Source organism: Ranitomeya imitator, chromosome 1 (genome assembly GCF_032444005.1).
Source record: "Ranitomeya imitator isolate aRanImi1 chromosome 1, aRanImi1.pri, whole genome shotgun sequence".
In the NCBI taxonomy this organism is placed as follows: Eukaryota; Metazoa; Chordata; class Amphibia; order Anura; family Dendrobatidae; genus Ranitomeya; species Ranitomeya imitator.
In genome coordinates, this window is record NC_091282.1 from 1,231,350,810 (window position 1) to 1,231,372,526 (window position 21,717).

Consider the following 21,717-nt stretch of genomic DNA (forward strand, 5'->3'; position numbering starts at 1 on the left):
TGATATATATACAGTGTGTGTGTGTGATATATATACAGTGTGCTATGTGATATACAGTGTGTACTGTGTGTGTGTTATAGTGAGTGGACCTTGTATACACAGTGTGTGATATATATACAGTGTGTGTGATATATATACAGTGTGCTATGTGATATACAGTGTGTACTGTGTGTGTTATAGTGAGTGGACCTTGTATACACAGTGTGTGATATATTCCGTGTGTGATCTATACAGTGTGTACTGTGTGTGTTATAGTGAGTGGACCTTGTATACACAGTGTGTGATATATATACAGTGTGTGTGATATATATACAGTGTGCTATGTGATATACAGTGTGTACTGTGTGTGTTATAGTGAGTGTACCTTGTATACAGTGTGTGATATATTCCGTGTGTGATCTATACAGTGTGTACTGTGTGTGTTATAGTGAGTGGACCTTGTATACACAGTGTGTGATATATATACAGTGTGTGTGATGTATATATATATACAGTGTGCTATGTGATATACAGTGTGTACTGTGTGTGTTATAGTGAGTGGACCTTGTATACACAGTGTGTGATATATATACAGTGTGTGTGATATATATACAGTGTGCTATGTGATATACAGTGTGTACTGTGTGTTATAGTGAGTGGACCTTGTATACACAGTGTGTGATATATTCCGTGTGTGAACTATACAGTGTGTACTGTGTGTGTTATAGTGAGTGGACCTTGTATACACAGTGTGTGATATATATACAGTGTGCTATGTGATATACAGTGTGTACTGTGTGTGTGTTATAGTGAGTGGACCTTGTATACACAGTGTGTGATATATATACAGTGTGTGTGTGATATATATACAGTGTGTGTGATATATATACAGTGTGTGTGTGTGATATATATACAGTGTGCTATGTGATATACAGTGTGTACTGTGTGTGTTATAGTGAGTGGACCTTGTATACACAGTGTGTGATATATATACAGTGTGTGTGATCTATACAGTGTGCTATGTGATCTATACAGTGTGTACTGTGTGTGTTATAGTGAGTGGACCTTGTATACACAGTGTGTGATATATTCCGTGTGTGATCTATACAGTGTGTACTGTGTGTGTTATAGTGAGTGTACCTTGTATACACAGTGTGTGATATATTCTGTGTGTGATCTATACAGTGTGTGTGTGATATATATACAGTGTGTGTGATATATATACAGTGTGTGTGTTATATATATATATATATATATACAGTGTGTGTGTGATATATATACAGTGTGTGATCTATACAGTGTGTACTGTGTGTGTTATAGTGAGTGGACCTTGTATACACAGTGTGTGATATATTCCGTGTGTGATCTATACAGTGTGTACTGTGTGTGTTATAGTGAGTGGACCTTGTATACACAGTGTGTGATATATATACAGTGTGTGTGATATATATACAGTGTGCTATGTGATATACAGTGTGTACTGTGTGTGTTATAGTGAGTGTACCTTGTATACACAGTGTGTGATATATATACAGTGTGTGTGATATATATACAGTGTGTGTGATATATATACAGTGTGTGTGATATATATACAGTGTGTGTGATATATATACAGTGTGCTATGTGATATACAGTGTGTACTGTGTGTGTTATAGTGAGTGGACCTTGTATACACAGTGTGTGATATATATACAGTGTGTGTGATATATATACAGTGTGTGTGATATATATACAGTGTGCTATGTGATATACAGTGTGTACTGTGTGTGTTATAGTGAGTGGACCTTGTATACACAGTGTGTGATATATATACAGTGTGTGTGATATATATACAGTGTGCTATGTGATATACAGTGTGTACTGTGTGTGTTATAGTGAGTGGACCTTGTATACACAGTGTGTGATATATATACAGTGTGTGTGTGTGATATATATACAGTGTGCTATGTGATATACAGTGTGTACTGTGTGTGTGTTATAGTGAGTGGACCTTGTATACACAGTGTGTGATATATATACAGTGTGTGTGATATATATACAGTGTGTGTGATATATATACAGTGTGCTATGTGATATACAGTGTGTACTGTGTGTGTTATAGTGAGTGGACCTTGTATACACAGTGTGTGATATATATACAGTGTGTGTGATATATATACAGTGTGCTATGTGATATACAGTGTGTACTGTGTGTGTTATAGTGAGTGGACTTTGTATACACAGTGTGTGATATATATACAGTGTGTGATATATATACAGCGTGTTATGTGATATACAGTGTGTACTGTGTGTGTTATAGTGAGTGGACCTTGTATACACAGTGTGTGATATATATACAGTGTGTGTGATATATATACAGTGTGCTATGTGATATACAGTGTGTACTGTGTGTGTTATAGTGAGTGGACCTTGTATACACAGTGTGTGATATATATACAGTGTGTGTGATATATATACAGTGTGTGTGATATATATACAGTGTGTGTGATATATATACAGTGTGTGTGATATATATACAGTGTGCTATGTGATATACAGTGTGTACTGTGTGTGTTATAGTGAGTGGACCTTGTATACACAGTGTGTGATATATATACAGTGTGTGTGATATATATACAGTGTGCTATGTGATATACAGTGTGTACTGTGTGTGTTATAGTGAGTGGACCTTGTATACACAGTGTGTGATATATATACAGTGTGTGTGATATATATACAGTGTGTGTGATATATATACAGTGTGCTATGTGATATACAGTGTGTACTGTGTGTGTTATAGTGAGTGGACCTTGTATACACAGTGTGTGATATATATACAGTGTGTGTGATATATATACAGTGTGTGTGATATATATACAGTGTGTGTGATATATATACAGTGTGCTATGTGATATACAGTGTGTACTGTGTGTGTTATAGTGAGTGGACCTTGTATACACAGTGTGTGATATATATACAGTGTGTGTGATATATATACAGTGTGCTATGTGATATACAGTGTGTACTGTGTGTGTTATAGTGAGTGGACCTTGTATACACAGTGTGTGATATATATACAGTGTGTGTGTGTGATATATATACAGTGTGCTATGTGATATACAGTGTGTGATATATATACAGTGTGTGTGATATATATACAGTGTGTGTGTGTGATATATATACAGTGTGTGTGATATATATACAGTGTGCTATGTGATATACAGTGTGTACTGTGTGTGTTATAGTGAGTGGACCTTGTATACACAGTGTGTGATATATATACAGTGTGTGTGATATATATACAGTGTGCTATGTGATATACAGTGTGTACTGTGTGTGTTATAGTGAGTGGACCTTGTATACACAGTGTGTGATATATATACAGTGTGTGTGTGTGATATATATACAGTGTGCTATGTGATATACAGTGTGTGATATATATACAGTGTGTGTGATATATATACAGTGTGTGTGTGTGATATATATACAGTGTGTGTGATATATATACAGTGTGCTATGTGATATACAGTGTGTACTGTGTGTGTTATAGTGAGTGGACCTTGTATACACAGTGTGTGATATATATACAGTGTGTGTGATATATATACAGTGTGCTATGTGATATACAGTGTGTACTGTGTGTGTTATAGTGAGTGGACCTTGTATACACAGTGTGTGATATATATACAGTGTGTGTGATATATATACAGTGTGTGTGATATATATACAGTGTGTGTGATATATATACAGTGTGTGTGATATATATACAGTGTGCTATGTGATATACAGTGTGTACTGTGTGTGTTATAGTGAGTGGACCTTGTATACACAGTGTGTGATATATATACAGTGTGTGTGATATATATACAGTGTGCTATGTGATATACAGTGTGTACTGTGTGTGTTATAGTGAGTGGACCTTGTATACACAGTGTGTGATATATATACAGTGTGTGTGATATATATACAGTGTGTGTGATATATATACAGTGTGCTATGTGATATACAGTGTGTACTGTGTGTGTTATAGTGAGTGGACCTTGTATACACAGTGTGTGATATATATACAGTGTGTGTGATATATATACAGTGTGTGTGATATATATACAGTGTGTGTGATATATATACAGTGTGCTATGTGATATACAGTGTGTACTGTGTGTGTTATAGTGAGTGGACCTTGTATACACAGTGTGTGATATATATACAGTGTGTGTGATATATATACAGTGTGCTATGTGATATACAGTGTGTACTGTGTGTGTTATAGTGAGTGGACCTTGTATACACAGTGTGTGATATATATACAGTGTGTGTGATATATATACAGTGTGCTATGTGATATACAGTGTGTACTGTGTGTGTTATAGTGAGTGGACCTTGTATACACAGTGTGTGATATATATACAGTGTGTGTGATATATATACAGTGTGCTATGTGATATACAGTGTGTACTGTGTGTTATAGTGAGTGGACCTTGTATACACAGTGTGTGATATATATACAGTGTGTGTGATATATATACAGTGTGCTATGTGATATACAGTGTGTACTGTGTGTGTTATAGTGAGTGGACCTTGTATACACAGTGTGTGATATATATACAGTGTGTGTGATATATATACAGTGTGCTATGTGATATACAGTGTGTACTGTGTGTGTTATAGTGAGTGGACCTTGTATACACAGTGTGTGATATATATACAGTGTGTGTGATATATATACAGTGTGTGTGATATATATACAGTGTGCTATGTGATATACAGTGTGTACTGTGTGTGTTATAGTGAGTGGACCTTGTATACACAGTGTGTGATATATATACAGTGTGTGTGATATATATACAGTGTGTGTGATATATATACAGTGTGCTATGTGATATACAGTGTGTACTGTGTGTGTTATAGTGAGTGGACCTTGTATACACAGTGTGTGATATATATACAGTGTGTGTGATATATATACAGTGTGTGTGATATATATACAGTGTGCTATGTGATATACAGTGTGTACTGTGTGTGTTATAGTGAGTGGACCTTGTATACACAGTGTGTGATATATATACAGTGTGTGTGATATATATACAGTGTGTGTGATATATATACAGTGTGTGTGATATATATACAGTGTGCTATGTGATATACAGTGTGTACTGTGTGTGTTATAGTGAGTGGACCTTGTATACACAGTGTGTGATATATATACAGTGTGTGTGATATATATACAGTGTGCTATGTGATATACAGTGTGTACTGTGTGTGTTATAGTGAGTGGACCTTGTATACACAGTGTGTGATATATATACAGTGTGTGTGATATATATACAGTGTGCTATGTGATATACAGTGTGTACTGTGTGTGTTATAGTGAGTGGACCTTGTATACACAGTGTGTGATATATATACAGTGTGTGTGATATATATACAGTGTGCTATGTGATATACAGTGTGTACTGTGTGTTATAGTGAGTGGACCTTGTATACACAGTGTGTGATGTATATACAGTGTGTGTGATATATATACAGTGTGCTATGTGATATACAGTGTGTACTGTGTGTGTTATAGTGAGTGGACCTTGTATACACAGTGTGTGATATATATACAGTGTGTGTGATATATATACAGTGTGCTATGTGATATACAGTGTGTACTGTGTGTGTTATAGTGAGTGGACCTTGTATACACAGTGTGTGATATATTCCCTGGGGAAATAAGTATTTAGTCAGCCGCCAATTGTACAAGTTCTCCCTCTGGTAAAGATGAGAGACCTGTAATTGACATCATAGGTAGAGAACATCTAGGAGCCACAATGAGAAAACAAATCCAGAAAATCACCGCGTCTGATTTGGAAGATTCATTTTGCAAAATATGGGGTAAAATAAGTATTTGCTCATTAACAAAAGTTCATCTCGATATTTTGTTATATATCCTTTGTTTTCTGTAAGTCTTCTTAGGCTGTGTGCACACGTTGCGTTTTTCCCCGATAAAAACGCTATAAAACCGCAAAAAAAACCCGCATACAATAAGCATCCCATCATTTGGAATGAATTCCGCATGTTTTGTGCACATGATGCGTTTTTTTCCGCGAAATAACGCATCGCGGTAAAAACCGCAGCATGTTCATTAATTTTGCGTTTTTTTTTTTTTTTGCCGATTTCCCACTACAAAATGCATTGGGAAGTGTCCGGAAAAAAATGCGGCAAAAACGCATGCGGTTTTCTTGCGGATTTCTTGCAGAAAATGTCCGGTTTTTCTCAGGAATTTTCTGCAAGAAATCCTGAACGTGTGCACATAGCCACAAGGTTGGCGCACACTGTTGTTGGTACGTTGGCCCATTCCTCCATGCAGATCTCCTCTAGAGCAGTGATGTTTTCGGCCTGTCGCTGTGATATATAGTGTGTACTGGGTATATAATACTGCGTCTCATGCTGGGTGTGATATAAACAGTATGTGACAAAATGCACTCTGCACAGTTGTGCGCAAAAGTTTACATACCCCGGCAGAATTTTTGCTTTCTTGGCCTTTTTTTCAGAGAATATGAATAACATCAAATCTTGTTCTCCACTCATGGTTAGTGGTTGGGTGAAGCCATTTATTGTCAGGCTATGTGCACACGTCAGGATTTCTTGCAGAAATTTTCCTGACAAAAACCGGACATTTCTTCCAGAAATCCGCATGCGTTTTTGGTGCGTTTTTTGTGCGTTTTTTCCCAAATGCATAGAATTGCGGGAAAAACGCAGAAAATCTGCAAAAATAATGAACATGCTCATTTTTTTTTACCGCGATGCGTTTTTTTTCGCGGAAAAAAACGCATCCATGTGCACAAAACACGCAGATAGAATACATAATGTGTGCGTTTTTAATGAGTTTTTATAGCGTTTTTAGCGCGAAAAAACCTGTACGTGTGCACATAGCCTTAAACTACTGTGTTTTCTCTTTTTAAACCATAATGACAACCCAAAACATCCAAATGGCCCTGATCAAAAGTTCACATCCCCTGATGATTTTGGCCTGATAACATGCACAGAAGTTGACACAAATGGGTTTGAATGGCTACTAAAGGTAATATCCTCACCTGTGACCTGTTTGCTTGTAATCAGTGTGGGCATAAAAGCTGATGGAGTTTCTGGGATCCAGACAGACTCTTGCATCTTTCTTCCAGCCACTGACATTTCTGGATTGTGAGTCATGGGGAAAGCAAAAGAATTGTCAATGGATCTACGGGAACAGGTAGTTGAACTGTGTAAAACAGGAAAGGGATACAAAAAGATATGCAAGGAATTGATAATGCCAGTCAGCAGCGGTCACACTGATTAGCAAATGGAAAATTTGTTGTCATGTTTAATGGGACATGTGCTATGTGTTATTCGAGTTAATAATGTACGTTGTTTAACAGTAGGGAAAGCAAGAGTTAATGGTTGTAACTAGCCCAGAGCAGGAAAGGCTAGGCTAAAAGTGACAGTGTATGTGTAGTGTGATATACTGTGTATACAGTGTGCACTGGGCATGCTGTATATTTAGTATGTAATGTGTATGATGGGAGTGATACTCCGTGTGTAGTGTGTGTTGTGTTTATAGTGAATGATACTGAGTGTATATATTGTACATATACTATATTTGAAGTGTTTACGTGACTTAGTGTATATTGTGTGATATACTGTATATAGTGTGGAAATATTGACATACTGTATAGTGTGCTGCTTGTGTGCTATATGTAATGTGTGATATACTGTACATGGGTTTGTAGCAAACAAGTCATGCCAGACTAATCTAATTTCCTTCTATGATGGAATCACTGACTGTGTGGATCAGGGAAATGTGGTAGACATAGATTTCGACTGCAGCAAAGCATTTGATAAAGTATCTCATACTATCCTTATTGAAAAAATGACTAAGTATGCAATGGACAAGGCTACGGTTAGGCGGATTCATAACTGGCTCAGTGATTGCACTCCCAAGAATGGTAATAAATGGATGCACCTCCAATTGGAAGAGTGTTTCAGGTGGGGTACCACAAGGCTCTGTCCTGGCCCCAGTATTGTTAAACATTTTTATAAATGATCTAGATCAAGGAACTGAAGGTAAATGAATCCAGTTAGCAGAAGACACAAAGCTAGGAGGGATAGCTGACACTAGGGAAGACAGAGAAAGGATTCAGAAGGATCTAGAGAAGCTTGAAAAATGGGCAGCGACTAATAGAAAGGTATTTAAAAGGGAGAAATACAAAATTCTACATCTGGGCGAGAAAAGCAAAAATTACATCTACAGAATCGGAGCAATAGAACTAAGCAGCAGCGTGTGTGAAAATGACTTGGGTGTATTAATAGATCACAGACTGTACATGACGCAGACCACTACATTTGGCGGGTGATATATTATTCACAGAAAAATGTATATACCTTATAGGGTCCTAATTAACAAAAAAGCTCTCCTGCCCTGGGCCCGCTCTCCTGCCCTGGGCCCGCTCTCCTGCCCTGGGCCCGCTCTCCTGCCCGGGGCCCGCTCTCCTGCCCTGGGCCCGCTCTCCTGCCCTGGGCCCGCTCTCCTGCCCTGGGCCCGCTCTCCTGCCCAGGGCCCGCTCTCCTGCCCGGGGCCCGCTCTCCTGCCCTGGGCCCGCTCTCCTGCCCGGGGCCCGCTCTCCTGCCCTGGGCCCGCTCTCCTGCCCGGGGCCCGCTCTCCTGCCCAGGGCCCGCTCTCCTGCCCGGGGCCCGCTCTCCTGCCCTGGGCCCGCTCTCCTGCCCGGGGCCCGCTCTCCTGCCCGGGGCCCGCTCTCCTGCCCGGGGCCCGCTCTCCTGCCCGCGGCCCGCTCTCCTGCCCGGGGCCCGCTCTCCTGCCCGCAGATCTCTCTTTTGTGATTTTTAATATATAGTTATTTTATAAACAATATAATATGTATTTTTTGTGCTGTCTCTGGGAGTGTAGGTGTCAGAGTTCGGCAGCCCCCGTACATAGGAGCCTGCGGTCCCTCGCCCCCTGTCCAGTCCACAGCTGTGGGGGGAGCCAGGCGCCATATTGGTGCAGTCTAGAGCGCTGCTCTGAGCGACAACTTCAGCGCTCAGTATAGAGCGGCGAGTGGTGGCAGGAGGGCCGGGCAGCGGTGCTGAGCAGAGCATCAGGGTGACGAGCGGTGAGTGCAGGCCGGCATGCTGACATTGTACTACTAATCTCAGGCTACTGAGCTGCTCTGGCCCTCAAAGAAGTCACCGCCGCAGGCTGCTCTGGGATAAGTAGTACAATCCCCGGTGGCCGACCTGCGCTCACCGCCGCTGTCCCCGCAGTGTAGGAGCACAGGGCTGTAATCATCGCTGTGCTGGGATCGGCTCATTCACACGTCCCACACACCTCTCATGAGGCTTCACACTGACTGAGCAGAGCCACGTATCTAAGCCTATTGTGTGTAATGCAGCTGTGTAGCTAAGCCCATCGTGTGTGATGCAGCCATGTTGCTAAGCCCATTGTGTGTGATGCAGCCATAATGCAGTCAGTCCGCTGAGACATGTATCTAATCCTGTTATGTGTGATACAGGCTGTGTATCTAATCCTGTTGTGTGGTACAGGCTGTGTATCTAATCCTGTTGTGTGACACAGGCTGTGTATCTAATCCTGTTGTGTGACACAGGCTGTGTATCTAATCCTGTTGTGTGATACAGGCTGTGTATCTAATCCTGTTGTGTGATACAGGCTGTGTATCTAATCCTGTTGCGGGACACAGGCTGTGTATCTAATCCTGTTATGTGTGATACCGGCTGTGTATCTAATCCTGTTGTGTGATACAGGCTGTGTATCTAATCCTGTTGCGGGACACAGGCTGTGTATCTAATCCTGTTATGTGTGATACCGGCTGTGTATCTAATCCTGTTGTGTGATACAGGCTGTGTATCTAATCCTGTTGTGTGATACAGGCTGTGTATCTAATCCTGTTATGTGTGGTACAGGCTGTGTATCTAATCCTGTCACCACATTATGTCCTAGGTGTCCCCTCCCTTCTCCTTGTACAGACGCCCAGAAGGGGAGGAGACTTCAGTCACATGGAGCAGACTCCGCCTACTTTTACTACAGCCGTAATGCGAGCGAGCACTACTGCAGGGTTACAATAGCGGCTCCCCCTAGTGTGTAAAAGTGGAAAATGGCAAAACTTATATTTTATACCTTGAAGGAGAAAATTTATATTTTAAAAAATATTGAAACATTGACATTTTTAATTTTTTACATTTTTTTTCGTGACACAAGAAAGGGCCAGAAGTTGTCAGTAGGGTTTAGGTCGGGTGAGGACGGGGTCGGGCCATGGTTCTTCCATATTTCTGGCCCCGAGCAGCCTGGTGCTGCAGAACAATCAGGGGCTTCTTGAACGTTTCTTTGAACTTATTTTGCAAGGAAAAAATGATTTTACGGCCAAATACATGGATTTAAAAGAACGAAAATGCTGACGTGGCTGTCCACGTGTTGTAGGCGGCTCCTGTGTGCTCCGTGGCTGCTTGCTTACTGAAAGTTGATATTTTTCCTGTGAATATTTCAGTTTTCCCCGTCACAGTGTGGGGTCTCACGGGCGCTGGGTCCGGGGGCTCACGGGCGCTGGGTCCGGGCTCACGGGCGCTGGGTCCGGGGACTCACGGGCGCTGGGGTCCGGGGACTCACGGGCGCTGGGGTCCGGGGACTCACGGGCGCTGGGGTCCGGGGACTCACGGGCGCTGGGGTCCGGGGACTCACGGGCGCTGGGGTCCGGGGACTCACGGGCGCTGGGGTCCGGGGACTCACGGGCGCTGGGGTCCGGGGACTCACGGGCGCTGGGGTCCGGGGACTCACGGGCGCTGGGGTCCGGGGACTCACGGGCGCTGGGGTCCGGGGACTCACGGGCGCTGGGGTCCGGGGACTCACGGGCGCTGGGGTCCGGGGACTCACGGGCGCTGGGGTCCGGGGACTCACGGGCGCTGGGGTCCGGGGACTCACGGGCGCTGGGGTCCGGGGACTCACGGGCGCTGGGGTCCGGGGACTCACGGGCGCTGGGGTCCGGGGACTCACGGGCGCTGGGGTCCGGGGACTCACGGGCGCTGGGGTCCGGGGACTCACGGGCGCTGGGGTCCGGGGACTCACGGGCGCTGGGGTCCGGGGACTCACGGGCGCTGGGGTCCGGGGACTCACGGGCGCTGGGGTCCGGGGACTCACGGGCGCTGGGGTCCGGGGACTCACGGGCGCTGGGGTCCGGGGACTCACGGGCGCTGGGGTCCGGGTTCCCTGAGCAAATCTGCTTAGGAAATACCAGAAACATGGCCCTGATATAGGGGTCTGCACTAAGCTGTGCGGTTATCCTCACCTCCTTTGACGGATGAAACAGCACTGCTCTGAAATGTGCCAACCAGAACCAGTCCCAAGTCTCTGCCCAGTCTCCCGCTGCTGGTCCGTCATTGACTAAACAGCTGCAGCTGCTGCGGAACCTCACGGCATGCTTCATCTGTTGACATGCTCCTGTTGCAGGCACCGTGTGTCCGGCTATGGCTACGTTCACATTTGCGGTGCGTCGGGCGCAACCGCGGCGACGCATGCGCCATGCGCCCCAATTTTTAACATGGGAGGCGCATGGACATGCGTTTTGTTGCGTTTTGTGACGCATGCGTTTTTTGGGCGCAGGCGTCAAAGCGCAGAGGACGCAGCTTGTTGCATTTTTTTGCGCTATAAAAATGAACGCATGCGTCACAAAACGCAGCGTTTTGCGTGCGTTGTGCATTGCGTCGCCGACGCAGCACACAACAACGCAAATGTGAACGTAGCCTATGTTGGTGGAGCGCCCGCTGGCACCAGGCAGGTTTTCTCCTAATAGGTATAAATCTGATATTTTGATGCTGTCGGGGTCTCTGGGGGGCTCCGGGGTCTGCGCCGTTCTCAGGATGGATGGAGGTAGCTGGCTGTGAGGGGGGCTCACTGACGCCTGTATGGGGGTCTCGCTGCGACACATAGTGCTGTCAGGTTACAGTGCTCATTGTGCATTATTCCGCCTCTTCTGCTGTGGCGCAGGCTCCACCATTGAGGGAATTACTGGTTATGACGCGGACGGTGATCATTTTATCACATCCTTAAGTCCTTTATGGCCGTCCCTGCCGGCTGACATGGCGGCTCGTTTGGCTTCGTTGTGTCACGTGGTTTAATTATGGAATTGAAGCAGGAAACGAGACGTTTCACCCGGGTCATTATAAGCTACTGACACAGGTAGGACGACCTCGCTGCTTATTATTAGCATATTGTCATTTAATAATAGCAGCAAAATGTGAGAGGTGAAATAAAACTTCTACTAGGTAGCCTAGGTCACAGCAGTGGATCCCCACAGTACCCTCCCTGTAGACTGTTTAGTCGCAAACATTTTCCCTGAAGAATCCTGGTGGAGGAAACGCCTTCAATTTTAGATTCTCAGAAGATTCTGCCTCAATGTAATATGCACAGTGACAGTGCGCTCCCTTGTTAACTCTGAGCAGAGGTAATGAAGCTGAAAGAGAGCGCACTGTCGGTGCTCATTGTAAGAGCAGAGACCAGTGCCATCCCTGTAAGTGACGTCCCTTACGGAGGCGGCGCTGGTCTGTGCTTTTCCTGCACAATTGCTGGGTATTCTTACTACATGCGCTGACAGTGTGTTCTCTAGGCGGTTCTTCTGCTCAGAGCCGGCGAAGAGGGAGCGCACTGTCACTATACATATTGCACAGTAGTAAAATCTACTGAGAAAAAGGAGAAATCTTACAATTGCAAATTGATTGAAGACAGTTGAGGTGACATAATCTACTGGGCATACCCATGAATTGACAACCCGCACATGCTCAGTAGAGCAGGGTCTAGCTCAGCTGCTGAAATGGGCGTCGTTTAAAAAAAGGCTGCAGAGTGTGAACATGGCCTAAGAGCATTTTTTCCAGCTCTTTTCACTGGCAATTGATTGGGATCTATTGAGTAAATCTATTTTCCCGGTCCGTGGTTGTAGCTTTGTGCGGCCCTCGGTGGCGATGCCGAGCTGAAGATGCCGAGCTGCGATGGACGCCTGAAATCCCCAGGAAGGCGATGATGTACTGGGCGGGCTTAAAAAAAAAAAAGAAAAGTTTTTTTGAAAAAGTTTTTCATTCAACTTCCCTCCCCCTGGTAAAGCAATAAATATATATATATATATATATATATATATATATATTAAAAAAAAGAAATAACGCCTGTGCACCTGCTCTGCATTTGCAGGCGTGAAATACCCGACAGTGCACTTGTGACGAGCCGTGTCGTACAGCGCCGGTGCTGCCGGTAAGATTTCTGCATTTATTGGCAGTAACAATGGTCCTATAAGGCACAGAGCTCGGACTTTGCTCCTCCGCAGCAATTAGTTATACAATACAAGCTGTTATTCAAAGAAGAATAAGGAAGTATTCGCGCCCAAGGAGAAGTGAAGGGTCATCTCGGGTTATAGGGAGCGACAGCTGCTCTGTCATTTATTTCCTTGAGCGATGCCACATAAACAATGGCTCACACTCAGGTCGGGTCGCTCGCAGCGCCTTGACTTATGCTGTTTGTTAAAGACATAACATAAATGCCACAGCTTTTGCTGCACCCTCCTGACATTGAGATTCTCACATTGCTTTTCACACAGTTTTCGTCAGTTCTAGTAATTGTAATCTTACGAAGACGAAACCTTTTATCTTATATTACAAGCAACTAGAGATGAGACAATATTTCGACAATCGAATTCGCCAGATGCGACAAAGTATTCCCCCAAAAATTTGATTTGCAGTGAAGCCTCAAATTGCCCCGAGAACACGTGTGTAACACTCTGAGGTCTCGTAGGACTGAATCCAAGATCTTTACCGGAAAGACAGCCCAAGGCCTTGTTCACACGCTCAGTATTTGTAAGCCAAACCAGCAGTGGGTGAATAATATAGAAGTGGTGACTTGTCGTTGTTATACTTTTCCTCGGATTGTTCCACTCCTGTTGTTTTTTCATTTTCAATTTAATTTCACTTTGTCAATTTTGTTATTTTTTCCCCCCCCCGACTTTACCTGTCTTTTTTTTTTTTTACTCACACGTACACTTTTAACAGCTATAAAAAAAAATAAAAATTCTCATTTGGATATTCATGTTTGACATGAACATAGAATCCCTTAAACTAGTTTTTATTCACTATGCATTGACTAACACCAGTACCCATGTGATAATATAAATAGAATCAAATGCATATATACAGGGGGGGATATAAGTATTTGATCCCTTGCTGATTTTGTAAGTTTGCCCACTGACAAAGACATGAACAGTCTATAATTTTAAGGGAAGGTTAATTTTAACATTGAGAGATAGAATATCAAAAATAAAATCCAGAAAATCACATTGTATAAATTTTATCGGCATTTTGCAGGGAGAAATAAGTATTTGATCCCCTACCAACCATTAAGGGTATGTGCACACGTTGTGGATTTTGCTGCGGATCCGCAGCAGTTTCTCATGAGTTTACAGTACAATGTAAACTTATGGGAAACCAAAAACGCTGTGCTCATGCTGTGGAAAAAGCCGCGCGGAAATGCAGCGGTTTATTTTTTACTTCTTTGTGCGGAATCCGCAGCGGTTTTCCATCTGCTCCAATAGAAAACTGCAGATGGAAAACCGCAGCAGAATCCGCATTAAAAACCGTGATAAATCCGCAGTAAAAAACGCAGCGGTTTTTCACTGCGGATTTTGCAAATCCGCTGCGGAAATATCCGCAATGGAATCCGCAACGTGTGCACATAGCCTTAGAGTTCTGGCTCCTACAGATCAATTAGATGCTCCTAATCAACTCGTTACCTGCATTACAGACAGCTGTCTTACATAGTCACCTTTATAAATGACTCCTGTCCACAGACTCAGTCAGACTCTAACCTCTACAACATGGGCAAGACCAAAGAGCATTATGAGGATATCAGGGACAAGATCATAGACCTGCACAAAGCTGGAATGGGCTATAAAACCATAAGTAAGACGTTGGGTGAGAATGAGACAACTGTTGGTGCAATAGTAAGAAAATGGAAGAAATACAAAATGACTGTCAATCGACATCGATCTGGGGCACCATGCAAAATCTCACCTCGTGGGGTATCCTTGATCATGAGGAAGGTGAGAGATCAGCCTAACACTACATGGGGGAACTTGTTAACCCCTTAATCCCATATGACGTACTATCCCATCCAGGTGACCTGGGACTTAGATCCCAGGGACGGGATAGTACGTCATAAGCGATCGGCCGCGCTCACGGGGGGAGCGCGGCTGGGTGTCAGCTGCCTATCGCAGCTGACATCCGGCACTATGTGCCAGGAGCGGTCACGGACCGCTCCCGGCACATCGCGATCAAAGATGATCGCGGTGTGCCGGCGGTGCAGGGAAGCATCGCGCAGGGAGGGGGCTCCCTGCGGGCTTCCCTGAGACGATCGGAACACGGTGATGTGCTCACCGTGTACCGAGCGTCTTCTCCCTGCAGTCCCCGGATCCAAAATGGCCGCCGGGTTGCATCCGGGTCCTGCAGGGAGCACTTCCGGGTCAGGATCAGGCTGCAGCTGCAGCTCTAATCCTGCCCGGCTGTATGTCAGATCACCGATCTAACAGAGTGCTGTGCAAACTGTCAGATCGGAGATCGGTGATCTGTGATGTCCCCCCCTGGGACAAAGTGAAAAAGTAAAAAAAAAAATTTCCACACTTGTAAAAAAAAAAAAAAAATTCCTAAATAAAGCAGAAAAAAAAAAATATATTATTCCCATAAATACATTTCTTTACCTAAAAAACAAACAAAAAAACAATAAAAGTACACATATTTAGTATCGCCGCGTCCGTAACGACCCGACCTATAAAACTGGCCCACTAGTTAACTAGCATAGTGTCGCTCTAGGACCATATAGGCACATTTCTGTTATTGTGTTTTAATGATTAGAGTGTTTTAGTAGTATATATTAATAAAGGTTATTTTTTATGAATCCTGTTTTTTTGGTTTTTTTTCCCACTAGTTAACCCCTTCAGTGAACACCGTAAGAAAAAAAAAAAAAGAGCCAAAAAACAACGCTTTATTATCATAACGCTGAACAAAAAGTGGAATAACACGTGATCAAAAAGACGGATATAAATAACCATGGTACCTCTGAAAGCGTCATCTTGTCCCGCAAAAAACGAGCCGCCATACAGCATCATCAGCAAAAAAATAAAAAAGTTATAGTCCTCAGAATAAAGCGATGCCAAAATAATTATTTTTTCTATAAAATAGCTTTTATCGTATAAAAGCGCCAAAACATAAAAAAAATGATATAAATGAGGTATCGCTGTAATCGTACTGACCCGAAGAATAAAACTGCTTCATCAATTTTACCAAACGCGGAACGGTATAAACGCCTCCCCCAAAAGAAATTCATGAATAGCTGGTTTTTGGTCATTCTGCCTCACAAAAAATCGGAATAAAAAGCGATCAAAAACTGTCACGTGTCCGAAAATGTAACCGATAAAAACGTCAACTCGTCCCGCAAAAAACAAGACCTCACATGACTCTGTGGACCAAAATATGGAAAAATTATAGGTCTCAAAATGTGGAGACGCAAAAACTTTTTTGCTATAAAAAGCGTCTTTTAGTGTGTGACGGCTGCCAATCATAAAAATCCGATATAAAAAACGCTATAAAAGTAAATCAAACCCCCCTTCATCACCCCCTTAGTTAGGCTAGGTTCACATTGCGTTAATGGGTTAACGCTAACGGACAGCGTTGCACGGCGAAAATGTCACAATTAACGCCGTGCAACGGGTCTGTTAGCACAACCATTGACAGCAATGTGATTTTCGGGTGTAGCGCATCGCTAGAGCGTGCCATTTTCGGCTCGCGCTAGCAAGGTGCCGTTCTTTTGTGGCGCACCTCAGACGCTGCTTGCAGCGTCCGCGGCGCGCCCGAGGTCCGATCCCCGATCTTCCAGAGCGAGGACGTTAACGCGACCACTAAACACGACACCTAAAAAGACATTGCGTTAGCGCAATCCGCTAGCGCTAAACGGATTTCCCTAACGCAATGTGAACCTAGCCTTAGGGAAAAATAATAAAATTAAAAAAAATGTATTTATTTCCATTTTCCCATTAGGGTTAGGGCTAGGGTTAGGGCTAGGGCTAGGGTTAAGGCTACAGTTTGGGTTGGGGCTAAAGTTAGGGTTAGGGTTTGGATTACATTTACGGTTGGGATTAGGGTTGGGATTAGAATTAGGGGTGTGTCAGGGTTAGAGGTGTGGTTAGGGTTACTGTTGGGATTAGGGTTAGGGGTGCGTTTGGATTAGGGTTTCATTTATAATTGGGGGGTTTCCACTGTTTAGGCACATCAGGGGCTCTCCAAACGCGACATGGCGTCCGATCTCAATTCCAGCCAATTCTGCATTGAAAAAGTGCTCCTTCACTTCCGAGCTCTCCCGTGCGCCCAAACAGGGGTTTACCCCAACATATGGGGTATCATCGTACTCGAGACAAATTGGACAACAACTTTTTGGGTCCAAGTTCTCTTGTTATCCTTGGGAAAATAAAAATTTGGGGGGCTAAAAATCATTTTTGTGGGAAAAAAAAGGTTTTTATTTTCACGGCTCTGCGTTGTAAACTGTAGTGAAACACTTGGGGGTTCAAAGTTTTCACAACACATCTAGATAAGTTCCGTGGGAGGTCTAGTTTCCAATATGAGGTCACTTGTGGGGGGTTTGTACTGTTTGGGTACATCAGGGGCTCTGCAAATGCAACGTGACGCCTGCAGACCAATCCATCTAAGTCTGCATTCCAAATGGCGCTCCTTCCCTTCCGAGCTCTGCCATGCGCCCAAACAGTGGTTCCCCCCACATATGGGGTATCAGCGTACTCAGGACAAATTGGACAACAACTTTTGGGGTCCAATTTATTCTGTTACCCTTGTGAAAATACAAAACTGGGGGCTAAAAAATAATTTTTGCGAAAAAAAAAAAAAAATTATTTTAACGGCTCTGCGTTATAAACTGTAGTGAAACACTTGGGGGTTCAAAGCTCTCAAAACACATCTAGATAAGTTCCTTAGGGGGTCTAGTTTCCAAAATGGTGTCACTTGTGGGGGTTTTTAATGTTTAGGCACATCAGGGGCTCTCCAAACCAACATGGCGTCCCATCTTAATTCCAGTCAATTTTGCATTGAAAAGTCAAATTGCGCTCCTTCCCTTCCGAGCTCTGCTATGCACCCAAAAAGTGGTTTACCTCCACATATGGGGTATCGTCGCACTCAGGACAAATTGCACAACAACTTTTGTGGTCTAATTTCTTCTCTTACCCTTGGGAAAATAAAAAATTGGGGGCGAAAAGATCATTTTTGTGAAAAAATAAGATTTTTTATTTTTACGGCTCTGCATTATAAACTTCTGTGAAGCACTTGTTGGGTCAAAGTGCTCACCACACATCTAGATAAGTTCCTTAAGGGGTCTACTTTTCAAAATGGTGTCACTTGTGAGGGGTTCCAATGTTTAGGCACATCAGGGGCTCTCCAAACGCAACATGGCGTCCCATCTCAATTCCAGTCAATTTTGCATTGAAAAGTCAAATGGCGCTCCTTTCCTTCCGAGCTCTGCCATGCGCCCAAACAGTGGTTTACCCCCACATATGGGGTATCAGCGTACTCAGTACAGATTGTACAACAATGTTTGGCATCCATTTTATCCTGTTACCCTTGGTAAAATAAAACAAATTGGAGCTGAAATAAATTTTGTGTGAAAAAAAGTTAAATATTCATTTTTATTTAAACATTCCAAAAATTCCTGTGAAACCACTGAAGGGTTAATAAACTTCTTGAATGTGGTTTTGAGCACCTTGAGGGGTGCAGTTTTTAGAATGGTGTCACACTTGGGTATTTTCTGTCATATAGACCCCTCAAAATGACATTAAATGAGATGTGGTCCCTAAAAAAAAATGGTGTTGTAAAAATGAGAAATTGCTGGTCAACTTTTAACCCTTATAACTCCCTAACAAAAAAAAATTTTGGTTCCAAAATTGTGCTGATGTAAAGTAGACATGTGGGAAAGGTTACTTATTAAGTATTTTGCGTGACATATCTCTGTGATTTAAGGGCATAAAAATTTAAAGTTGGAAAATTGCGAAATTTTCTAAATTTTCGCCAAATTTCCGTTTTTTTTCACAAATAAACGCAAGTTATAGCGAATAAATGTTACTACTAAAATGAAGTACAATATGTCACGAGAAAACAATGTCAGAATCGCCAAGATCCGTTGAAGCGTTCCAGAGTTATAACCTCATAAAGGGACAGTGGTCAGAATTGTAAAAATTGGCCTGGTCATTAACGTGCAAACCACCCTCGGGGCTTAAGGGGTTAATGATCTCAAGGCAGCTGGGACCACAGTCACAAAGAAAACCATTGGTAACACATTACTAAGTAAAGATGTAAAATCCTGCAGTGCCCGCAAGGTCCCCTTGATCAAGAAGTCACATGTGCAGGCCCGTCTGAAGTTTGCCAATGAACACCTGGATGATTCTGGGAGTGATTGGGAGAAGCTGCTGTGGTCAAATGAGACAAAAATTAAGCTTTGGCATTAACCCGCTGTGTTTGGAGGAAGAGAAATGCCTATGACCCAAAGAACACCATCCCCACTGTCAAGCATGGAGGTGGAAACATTACATTTTGTGAGTGTTTCTCTGCTGAGGGCTCAGGACTATTTCACCGCATTAATGGGAGAATAGATGGAGACATGTACCATAAAATCTTGAATGACAACCTCCTTCCCTCCGCCAGGCCATGAAAAGTGGGTCGTGGCTGGATCTTCCAGCAAGAGAATGTCCCAAAACATACAGCCAAGGCAGCAAAGGAGTGGCTCAAAAAGCAGCACATTAAGGTCATGGACTGGCCTAGCCAGTCTCCAGACCTTAGTCCCATAGAAAACTTATGGAGGAGTTGATGCTCCGAGTTGCCAAGCGACAGCCTCAAAATCTTAATGATTTAGAGATGATCTGCAAAGAGGAGTCGACCAAAATTCCTCCTGACATGTGCGCAAACCTCATCATCAACTACAAAAAACGTCTGCTGTGCTTGCCAACAAGGGTTTTACCACCAAGTATTAAGTATTGTTTGCCAGAGGGATCAAATACTTATTTCTCACTGCAAAATGCAAATGTATATAATTTATCCAATGCGATTTTCTGGATTTTATTTTTAATCTTCTATCTCTCAATGTTAAAATTAACCTACCCTTAAAATTCTAGACTGTACATGTCTTTGTCAGTGGGCAAACTTACAAAATCAGGAAGGGATCAAATACTTACAGCGGGTACAGAAAGTTTTTAGACCCCTTTAAATATTTCACTCTGTTTCATTGCAGCCATTTGGTAAATTCAAAGAAGTTTATTTTTTTTTCTCATTAAAGCCTTAAGACATTTTTAAAGTTTTTTTTTAAAACATTATAATACATTATTTTTTTTAAATATATATTGTTTATTTCCCCTGTAACTGGAGCTGGTATATTAGCCCCAGTTACAGGGGGAATTCCGCCTCCTGGCTGCATAGCAGAGCAGCTCCTTCTCTCCTTACACACAGCGACTGTATAATCACTGGGCCTGGAGGAAGAAGCATACTCAGCAGTAGTACAGTGTTTTCAGAGATCAAGAAGCCGATTCTGGTTTCCCTTCTCTTTGGGGAGTCTGGCTGTGTCTGGCAGCCGTCTCATTACCCCTGCAGCTCCACGGATCCTTTATTCCGGCATCCCGTAGTCCAGAACCAGCCGCACAGAGCCACTGCTAGATCAGAGACTAAAGTTTTATGTCGGCATATATTTCTTAGTCTGCAATTTTCGATTTCTGCCAGCGTGTAACTTCCCGCCCGTTTCCAGACCGGACCCTCCGCAGTAAAGAAACTCATTTATTTTATCTGCAGCAGAAAAAAAAACCCCATTGGCGTTGTATGAGCTGTGGCGTGATTTCCTATCGGACACAGGAGGCGGCTTGGCGGTGGCTTTTACGCAGCTTTCAGATGTGCGTGGCGGTCTTGTGGGTCGGGAGAGACTGTGTTGCAGTGTAAAGCATGGAGGCGGTATTATAACCCAAACTGATGAACACAGGCTTGAATTGGAAAGCTTCCATTGGGGCGTCCCATTGTGCTCGTCAGATGAGGTTTGGGTGCGGGTTACTGCAGACAGACGAGCGGCGCCCCCATCAGTTTATATAGAAGATGAGCAGCATAGACGGAGCTCGTCGCTCGCTCTTGTACACTCTCTTTCTGTCTAATCATTCCTCTGATTCCTCCTCTATCTTGTCCTATCTCACATTACAAAAATTATACATAAATAATCCTATATTCTTCCCAGACTTTCCTTCTTCAAAGCTTGAAAGCTGACCCCTGCGTGGCTGTAACTGCAGCAGGAGCCTCCCCCCACTGTAATAGGAAACCAGACAGTAAGCCCCTCCCGCCCAATAACGCCCCGCCCACGTGACGGCGCCTCTTCTCTCCCCCTTGGGCATTTCTTCCTCCGGCGTTGTGCAGGTGTATACAGTAACATATCGTATGTTACAGCCACGTGTCGCCTTCAGTTTTATTACATTTGTCTCCTTCTCTTTGCAGGCTCAGTGGACCCAGTGGCACAGTGACGGACGGCCCCGGGAACTACAAGACCAAGACCAAATGCACCTGGCTGATCGAAGGGAGGTGAGTCACGCGTGCCGCCATATTGAACGCACTGGCGGGTTTAATATACGGCATGATATGTTGAGAGCAGGGAGAGCGGCTTCCAGTCTGGAGATCTGATTACGT

General features: G+C 43.5%; 1 protein-coding gene across 1 annotated transcript in view; it reads left to right on the forward strand.

The window, feature by feature from the left end:
- Positions 1 to 21,717, forward strand: part of ATRN (attractin) — a 222,363-nt gene that overhangs the window by 20,643 nt on the left and 180,003 nt on the right. Inside the window, exon 2 of the mRNA XM_069745133.1 lies at positions 21,529 to 21,612. Coding sequence (XP_069601234.1) covers positions 21,529 to 21,612 — 84 coding nt within the window. The remainder of the gene's footprint in view (positions 1 to 21,528; positions 21,613 to 21,717) is intronic.